This window comes from Centropristis striata, chromosome 22, assembly GCF_030273125.1.
Source record: "Centropristis striata isolate RG_2023a ecotype Rhode Island chromosome 22, C.striata_1.0, whole genome shotgun sequence".
Classification (NCBI taxonomy): Eukaryota; Metazoa; Chordata; class Actinopteri; order Perciformes; family Serranidae; genus Centropristis; species Centropristis striata.
The window spans coordinates 11,018,450-11,028,571 of record NC_081538.1 but is presented as its reverse complement, the minus strand read 5'-3'; the positions used below and the strand labels follow the sequence as shown (position 1 = coordinate 11,028,571).

The following is a 10,122-nucleotide window of genomic DNA, read 5'->3' as shown; positions in this document are numbered from 1 at the left end:
GCTTAAATTATTATTATTATTTATTTATTTTTATCATTTCATTTTAAAATTGTATTTATTTTACCTGTCTGGAATATGGCTTCAAGTAATGATTTTTTAAATTTGTCAATTAATATGCAGAATATTTTCTCAATGTATCGTTTTGTCGATAGAATAGTAAAATATAAAATAAAATAAAAATGCCATCCCAGTTTTCATCCGAGTTGATGCTCTTTGATGTCAAAGATATTCAGTTTGTTATCTTGTTAAACGGAGAAAATAAGGCAATTTCCATTTAAAAAAAAAAAAAAAATCGGATCAAAAACCACCATTATAAAATCTATTATCAAAAGAATTACCCGTGCCGGAAACTTTTCTTAAAATCCTGCATTGTTACTTACCTTCTACCCAGACCACATAATCTGACTCGCTGATTAATATCGCATAGTCGCATGAAATAAATCCAATTATCGTCCGTGTTTGAATAATTGAGCGGCCCTGGCGGTTAAACAGCGCTCCTCCACCCCGCCCTCACCGCTCTCTAATCTCAAACCTCACCAGGAGATATGTGTGTCGCCTCTGACTGAGATGTTCTCCTTCTTCCACAGCGGAGACACCGAGGCGTCCAGTGCTGCAGCTCCGCCGCCGATCATCCCACTAACTTCATATAATCGTCACATTTCGACGATCTCAGAGGGAGACGTTTAAAAATCTAGTCTGATGGCAAGGTGGACAATACTTGTGTTTTTCTTGTATGGAGTTCTGTATGGACATGGTAAGAACGACAATTGCAGATTTAGATCCACTTTGTGACTGTTTTAGTTTCACTAACTTTTAGACACTTTTTTTTGCTACTATTTTTAGATTAGATTAGTACAAGAACTAGGACAACGAAATGTAGTTTAGCATCTAACCAGAAGTGCAGAGTAGTAAAGTGCAAGGTATTTACATATGAACACAGTGTATAAATATAGTGCAGGTATGAATTGAATATGCTATAGGATATATACAGTGAATGAATATAGATATATGTGTGTGTGTGTGTATATATATATATATATATATATACGTGTGTGTATATATATGTGTATATATACATATATATATATATATACGTGTGTATATATATGTGTATATATACATATATATATTTATGTATGTATATATATATATATATATATATATATATGCTCCATTTCTTAATTATTTATTTATTGTTTCATCTTTTTTTATCTAGCTTTATTTTAACTTTCTATTGTTTTTATTATTTACTTTTACTTTTTTTAAATCTTTTTTTAAATCTTATTTTATTTTATCTTACCTTACTTTATTTTTGTATGGACAAGGTAAGAACGAGAAGAGTTTGGCACTGAATTGCAGATTTAGATCCACTTTGTGACTGTTTTAGTTTAACTAACTTTTAGACACTTTTTTTTGCTACTATTTATTAGTCTATTTATATATATATATATATATATATATATATATATATATATATATATATATATGATCCATTTCTTAATTATTTATTTATTGTTTTATCTTTTTTTATCTAGCTTTCTTTTACCTTTCTATTGTTATTATTATTTACTTTTTTTAGCTCTTATTTTATTTTATTTTATCTTACCTTACTTTATTTTTTATCTAATTCATTTCGAACCTGCCTCCAGTGTTTCCTCACTGCTCCATGTTGAGATTGCACTTCCTCAGTTTGTGATTTGTCTTTAATAGGATGGGTGGGATGAAGGTGGGTGGGGCGGAGGGTGTTTGCTTGTTTCTATGTTTCGTTATTTTTATTATTATTAATATTATCACTTTCTCCTTTTTTATGTAAAACACTTTGTGTTGCATCTGTCTTGTATGAAAAGGGCTATACAAATAAAGTCTGATTGATTGAATGATTGATTTTCTTCATTTGGCGGGGTATTATATCCTAATGTGAAGTACTGTATGATAGTATTTTTAATAATATGTCAATCTGAGACCATTTTAATGGAATCAGACTTTAATGTCATCAGGCACACGCTTGCTATCTCATTCCATTGTGCCTCATCTGTGTATTTCTAATCCCCAGAGATTGAACCTCCTACTCTACAGGCTTGCTGTCAGGATGGGAGGGATCGAGGCCTGGCAGGACAAGACTGTACAATCCTCCCCCTCATCTCCTCCTCCCACATCTGCAGGTACGCAACACCTGGTTTCTCACCTGGGGTCTCAAAATGTGTCCTAGAAAAAAGAAAGAGAAATGCATGTTTGTTGTATTTATCCATCAAAAACTTCACTCTTGGGGTCCAAATATATCACATTAGATGCAGAAAAGTCTTTAAATGAGTGTGTAGAAGTTTGTGCATCCTGTAAACTGGCGTTTGTGAGGATACGTTTAAAAGCAGGAAATACCCCGGGGGTTACAAGCCCCAAATCATCTCCACAGCCTTCAACCATCCATCCTGCTACAGGGGTAACTACACAGTAAGTACAGGCGTTAAGTGGCCCCCTGGAGCATTTTTAACACTAAAAGGCCCCGTTTGACTGTAAGAACATGGAGGTGGTGATTGATGAATAGAGGAACACCTGGTCAACACATGGAGGTCAGTGGAGGGAACATTTACAGAGGAAAAGCAGGAAGAGGGTGACTTTTCACAGCAAAATGAGGATTTTTTATTATAAAAAGAGAGCTTCAAAGTAGCTGGTGGTGGTTACGATGTCTTTTTAAACTAAGGTAGGTTACTTATTGCAGCAAGTAAATATTACAACATCAATCCACTTGAAGTCAGCTGATTGACTGTATCTAACTTGAATAGCAAGCATTTCTTCACCCCCCTTATCCAGCTCTTTCCTCACCGAGCAAAGAGTGCAGTTTCTGTTCTGCATTGGGTCCATTTCGGCTGTTTATTTACAGGATCGGGCAGGAGCAATGTTGTGCAGCAGCAGTAGGAGGCCGACTCTGTGACAACGGCATCGCCATGGCCAAGGGGCAAGGGGCCTGCGAGAGGCCCTTCTTCCAAGGCGAACCCTGGGAAACCAAAATCTCTAAGGTTGTCCTCCTTCCTAATGTCAATATCTTCAATCTTTACACTGCCCTACATAGCCTAACTGCAGTAACTACATTTTTGGTCGAAATTGATTTATAACTAAAAATTAACTCCTTGATAACTGTTTTATCTTGCGACAAAGTTCTAGATTTCAATTTTGCTTTATTTCAGAGAAATAATTTTATAAAATTGCAGTAACTACAAAATCCAACTCAAAACCAAAGCAAGCCTCAGTAAGTTACCATGGTCTGCTTTGACTGTGATACAGTATAGCCTTGTATTTCTTTATTGTGTTGAATAGTGAAGACAAGAATAAATTATAATTTTATTTGATAGGGAATTTATTATCTAGATAGAAATTAAGTCAAAAAGTGAGTTAAATTCTATTAAGACTAAAATATAACACTACTTTTTTAAGTATAAAATACACAACTATTTGAATAGGCCTCTTTAACAATTTTAAATACACTTCTAACAAAATCAATTTGAAAATGTTTATTCAGCTGAAAACAAAATATAAAAGCTGAAACTTACTATTAGAACCTTTTACAGCAAAACCAGAGTGCAGTAACTACAGTTTTGGGGTCAAAGGTTAAATAAATCATCATGATTTTTTTTACCATAAAAACTACATAATTAATATATGTAGAGATAAGTGTCATATCACTTACCTACCAATAACCTATTTGTCTTGCCAGTTAATAAACGTTAAAGAACTTTAAAGCAGTTTTTTCCAGTTTCACCCTTTGTTTGGTCACTGCAGTTAGGCTTAGTAGGGCAGTAACACGTCTCGTGAATCTTACACCACAGACAATACACTTTATGAATCAATACGTACTTTTTCAACTGCCTTTTCTAACTGTTTCACCCTCTTCATCAACTATTCAGATGTGTTGTGACTGCTGTGCGCTCGGCCTCATGACAGCAGGCAAGGATCCGAGTTGCGAGCTTCAGGGTTTGTTGCTGGGGCAACAGTGTGAGCACACGGCTAAAACCTGCTGTGGCAAAACCCCAACAGAGGAATCCAAACCAACTTCTCAGGGTAAAAGACCTCAACAATCTTATGCTTTCAGCCTTTTTTTTTAAATCTTGATTAGCTCCACTCTGTCTTATCATGAAAGAATGGTTACTGGGTGTCTGTGACGCCCAAAACAATCAGTGTTCTCGGACATTTGCACACACTAGGTGCCAAATGACTTGCACAATATGATTTGGTGCCACTTTCTAATAAGGCCTTCATAAAGGACTTTTTAGCCATCATAAAAGTCTTTAGAAATTGTCAATAAATCTTCCTAATGCTTTATAGAGCAATTATAAGTCAAAAACTATACAGGTTTTTTTGTAATAGCCAAAAGTACTTTCAAAAGTATGTACAAGGTCAAGACCATGCTCTCAGTCATTACTTAAAAAATGTATGGGGGTGGTCGCCTTACTATTGTGGGCAGCTGGACCATATTTTGGCATTGGAAGTTTCCATTTGTAGCCTGAGAAGTATTAACCAATCACGTTTGAGCAAGCTTTGGTTGAATGCAAGTAAACAGTTCATGTGGAGAGATAAAAGAGGTGGAAATGCGATCTCGGATCCCATCGTCTGATGATGATTTAGCCTTATATTAGCTTAGCTGACTTAGGTTAACTTGCCAACTTGTGAACCAATCTGGTCGTAGACATCTTCTCCAAGTTTGCTAATCGGACTATAAACAATGACCTTCGCATGGAAGAGGAAGTCTTGGTCCAGCTACACCAAAACCCCAGAAATACTGGCTGTTGACCCCAGATGCCAAATTATCATCAGGCTCATAGTTGATATGTTCCAAGATTGTATTTTGTCCAATGCGCTCTGTCTTTTGCTTTTCACACCAACTGCTTACCTACAGTCAACCAAAGCCTTCGCAAACACGATTGATCAATTCTACTCGGACTGAAAACGGACTACACTCGGAAACCAGAATGCTTCTGATACCAATAAATGGTCCCGTTGCCTACAGTAGGAAGGGGTACATCCCCATATTTTTTATTTATAACTTATATTCTTCGGCCCCAACAGACATTGACTCAGGTGACCTCTGTAAATGTTCCCTCCACTTAAGGCAATTTATGGGATTTAAAACATCTGGAGCACCAAAAGGCTGGATACAACCTTTTCATGCAGTCATGAAAAAAAATGATAAGACTACTTTTGTTTTCTTCAATTTCTTGTTCATTTAATGCCTGTTACAACTAAAAGTACATTTGTTTGGACAAATATAATGATAGCAACAAAAATAGCTGATAAGAGTTTAATTTAAGAGCTGATATTGAGACATTTTCCATGGTTTTCTTGATAATAACCAAAATCATTATCAAGGAAACCATGGAAAATGTCTAGATATCAGCTCTTAAATTAAACTCTTTGTTGTTATCATTATATATGTCCAAAGAAATGTACATTTAGTTGTACCAGGCATTACAAAGAACAAGATATTAGAGAAAACAAGGGTGGTCTAATCATTTTTTCCATGAATGTATAAGACCGTGCTCCTTAAGACCGTAAACGAACTCTAACATGAACAGCTCGCTCAAGTTCTCCTTTAGTGGCTGATAATTGATCTATAAAATTATTAGTAAGCTGTTTATTAGCCTTAAGCAAAGGTATAAAGTTGCAACAAGAGTACTTTGTAAGAATGTGGTACCAATGATTTCCTTTGTGCTACCAGTAAAACCATGACACTCTGAGAGTTCTTTGATTTAAAAGACAGTTTTTTAAAAGGACACATCAAAACAGGCAGCGTTACGAGAAGCAGAGACAGCAGTCTTTTTTTTAATAAACATGATAAATGGCCTTGATGTGGCAGCTGTGGAGCAGATCAGTGCCAGAGAGACAAACAGACAGACTGGGTCACAGGGTATTCACTGGGCTAATCTGTAGACACCTTGCCAAATGGTAACTCACGGCCAACTGGTCTTGTGGCTTGTAGCTTTTGTTGCCGTCAGGTGAAAAAACACAAATGTGGGAAGGACAGAGCTCGAATTTGGCTTCTTTGCTGTAAAACAAACAAACATGTCATTTGGTTTTAATCAAGCTTTTTGTTCCATAGCACCAGTGACAGAAAAGCCTGTGACCACGGCTACCACCAAGCCTCCAGTGGAATCGGACACCTGTAAAGGTTTGGCTCCTTTGTTCTAATAAGAGCCGTAAGAGGCTTAACGCCAGCCTCTTGGTGGCTTTGTCTTCCATCAGTCAGTGACATAACTCTTGTGATGTAGGACACGCTGTATACTGTGATGTCTACTTCTTCATGTGTTTTTCTGCTGTTTTCAGACTCCAATTGCTCCCAGTTGTGTGTGGCTAATAATACGTGTGCATGCCGTAGTGGTTATCAACTGCAGGAGGATGGAGTGAATTGTGAGGGTAAGTAATGTCAGTGAAGGCGTGGCTGTTTTTTTTTTTAGCAGCATGTGCCAGTCTGTTGCTATCTCTAAAATATCTCAACAATTATTAAATAGATTGTCATTGAAATTCTTTGCAGACACCCACAGGGGACTGCTCATTGTTTTGACGGCCCATTTTTCGGAAACCTCATTAGTCCAATAAAAGAAATGTCCCACAGCCCATTTTCGGAATAGCTGTTAGAAACGTTGGCTTTCAGTTCAATGGGCCTTTTTAGACGGTTGGGGTTTTGGAATAATGGGTCATTAGATAGAACAACTGCATGGCACCCATTAACAGTCATATTTCAGGATGAACTATAATCACTTTAAAAAAAAGACTTCTTCAAAACTTTAGTTTATGACAAAATACTTGCAGAACTGTAATGGCATCCCCACCAGCTGTCATGCTAATTAGCAAATGCTAGCAAGCTAACATGCTTAACTAAGATGGGGAACATTATCAAGATGCTCAATATGTTGGAATTGTTATCATGAGCATGCTAGCATTTAGTTCAAAGCACTGCTGTACCTTATTTTGTGTGCTTGCTTGCAAAAGCACACTAACTACTATTCACCGTGTCTATTTTTATTATTTTGTGTGCTTGCTTGCAAAAGCACACTAACTACTATTCACCGGGACTATTTTTATTTTGTGTGCTTGCTTGCAAAAGCACACTAACTACTATTCACCGGGTCTATTCTTATTTTGTGTGCTTGCTTGCAAAAGCACACTAACTACTATTCACCGGGACTATTTTTATTATTCTTCCGTTTCTTCCGTGTCATTTTTCGGTCGACTACTCCTCCCAGAGTTTTGCTCGCACATACACAAAAAAGGTATCAAATCGACCGGCTCGCCCATGACAAGTGTGCTATGACTTTTATAAGGGTTCCGACAAACGGTTTTCAAATTATTGGGCAAAAACACGTCAAAAAATCCCCCCAATGTAACCCTATGGAGAGTCTAGAGTGGGGATGTCATCAAACAGAGTGTAGAGGGAGAGAAGGAATTGTCAAAAAATAAATTTGAAAACTGCGCTCCAGGCCGCAAATTTCACTCTACAGAAATAATTTATACATAGAAACGTAGGAAAATTTGTCCTCTCACTCACAATCCTCTGGTAAAGCTGTCAGAGTTATAGTTTTGGCGCAGGACTCACAGATGCACAAACAAAACGCACCAACTGCCTCATTGGCTCCCATATTAAAAACGCAGGAAGATTTCATAAAAAAGTAGATGTAATTGTTTTTTTAAATCGCTCTAACAAAGCTATTTTTTCATTTTTCTTAAAAAAAAATATATGTAGACGTTGAGGAAGAACTCAGGACGCTCAAAGTGAAGTCGGATCAATGATAGGTATTATGGTTTTGCCAAAAATGCTTTCTGTTCGAGGCCAGAATTTTCAGTTTGTCCACCTCTGTCTGCGGAACTTTCTCCAACAGCAGTTAATTTCAGTTGATTGCTCTGCTCTTATTGGTCGACTCCACCTGGCCACCTGGTTGCTTAGCTACCAAAGCCTCCCCCCTCCCTCCAACACAGACATTCTAACTGATAACTGTCAGTTTACTCTAAGTAAACAGACTTCATAAAACATGAGACCTTATAACTTGACCATACATTGTCCAATCTTCCTCAAACTTGCCAAGCATGATGATGGTTCATCACTGACCACTTATACATAATAATGTTTCATAAATTCCCGCCCTTTTTGATTAGCCACGCCCCCTTTCATAACTAATGAACTGTTTGTCCTAGAAACTTGTATGAGGTGTCTGTGAACTCAGGACAGAGTCCCTGTTTGACTGTTGATTTGAGCCACGAGAATGATGGGCCAGAGGCAAGCACACAATCAAAATTTCTTTAGAAATTTTCTAGTTTTTATTCTTCCGTTTCTTCCGTGTTTTTTTCGGTCGACTACTCCTCCCAGAGTTTTGCTCGCACATACACAAAAAAGGTATCAAATCGACCGGCTCGCCCATGACAGGTGTGCTATGACTTTTCTAAGGGTTTCGACAAACGGTTTTCAAATTATTGGGCAAAAACACGTCAAAAAATCCCCCCAATGTAACCCTATGGAGAGTCTAGAGCGGTGATGTCATCAAACAGAGTGTAGAGGGAGAGAAGGAATTGTCAAAAAATTAATTTGAAAACTGTGCTCCAGGCCGCAAATTTCACTCTACAGAAATAATTTATACATAGAAACATAGGAAAATTTGTCCTCTCACTCACAATCCTCTGGTAAAGCTGTCAGAGTTATAGTTTAGGCGTGAGATGCAGAGATGCACCACCAAAACCCAAAAACAGCCTCATTGGCTCCCATATTAAAAACGCAGGATGATATCTCAAAAAAGGAGATGTAAGAGTTTTTTGAATTCGCTCTAACAAAGCTATTTTTTCATTTTTCTCAAAAAAAAAAATATGTAGACGTTGAGGAAGAACTCAGGACGCTCAAAGTGAAGTCAGATCAATGATAGGTATTATGGTTTTGCCAAAAATGCTTTCTGTTCGAGGCCAGAATTTTCAGTTTGTCCACCTCTGTCTGTGGAATCTCTCCAACAGCAGTTAATTTCAGTTGATTGCTCTGCTCTTATTGGTCGACTCCACCTGGCCACGTGGTTGCTTAGCTACCAAAGCCCCCCCCCCCTCCCTCCTCCAACACAGACATTCTAACTGATAACTGTCAGTTTACTCTAAGTAAACAGACCTTATAACTTGACCATACATTGTCCAATCTTCCTCAATCTTGCCAAGCATGATGATGGTTCATCACTGACCACTTATACATAACAATGTTTCATAAATTCCCGCCCTTTTTGATTAGCCACGCCCCTTTCATAACTAATGAACCGTTTCTCCTAGATACTTGTATGAGGTGTCTGTGAACTCAGGACAGAGTCCCTGTTTAACTGCTGATTCAAGCCACGCCCCCTTTGAGTGACCACGCCCCCTTTTACTAACTTGTGAACCGTTTGTCCTACAGACTTGTATGAGGTGTCTGTGAACTCAGGACAGAGTCCCAGTTTGACTGTTTATTTGAGCCACGAGAATGACGGTCCAGAGGCAAGCACACAATCAAAATTTCTTTAGAAATTTTCTAGTTTTTATTCTTACGTTTCTTCTGTGTCATTTTTCGGTCGACTACTCCTCCCAGAGTTTTGGTCGCACATACACAAAAAAGGTATCAAATCAACCGGCTCGCCCATGACAAGTGTGCTATGACTTTTCTAAGGGTTTCGACAAACGGTTTTCAAATTATTGGGCAAAAACACGTCAAAAAATCCCCCCAATGTAACCCTATGGAGAGTCTAGAGTGGGGAAGTCATCAAACAGAGTGTAGAGGGAGAGAAAGAATTGTCAAAAAATAAATTTGAAAACTGCGCTCCAGGCTGCAAATTTCACTCTACAGAAATAATTTATACATAGAAACGTAGGAAAATTTGTCCTCTCACTCACAATCCTCTGGTAAAGCTGTCAGAGTTATAGTTTGGGCGCAGGACGCACAGATGCTCAAACAAAATGCACCAACTGCCGCATCGGCTCCCATATTAAAAATGAAGGAAGATTTCTCAAAAAAAAAATTTAACAGTTTTTTAAAATCGCTCTAACAAAGCTATTTTTTCATCTTTCTTTAAAAAAAATATATGTAGACGTTCAGGAAGAACTCAGGACGCTCAAAGTGAAGTCGGATCAATGATAGGT

The 10,122-nt window shown here is 37.7% G+C and overlaps 1 protein-coding gene across 1 annotated transcript in view; it reads left to right on the top strand.

The window, feature by feature from the left end:
- The first annotated feature begins 543 nt into the window (after positions 1 to 543).
- LOC131960428 (fibulin-1-like) overlaps positions 544 to 10,122 on the top strand; it is a 33,345-nt gene continuing 23,766 nt past the window's right edge. Inside the window, exons 1-6 of the mRNA XM_059325657.1 lie at positions 544 to 754; positions 2,054 to 2,162; positions 2,879 to 3,014; positions 3,900 to 4,053; positions 6,089 to 6,157; positions 6,313 to 6,402. Of these exons, the coding sequence (XP_059181640.1) occupies positions 700 to 754; positions 2,054 to 2,162; positions 2,879 to 3,014; positions 3,900 to 4,053; positions 6,089 to 6,157; positions 6,313 to 6,402 (613 nt within the window). The 5' untranslated portion in view covers positions 544 to 699. The remainder of the gene's footprint in view (positions 755 to 2,053; positions 2,163 to 2,878; positions 3,015 to 3,899; positions 4,054 to 6,088; positions 6,158 to 6,312; positions 6,403 to 10,122) is intronic.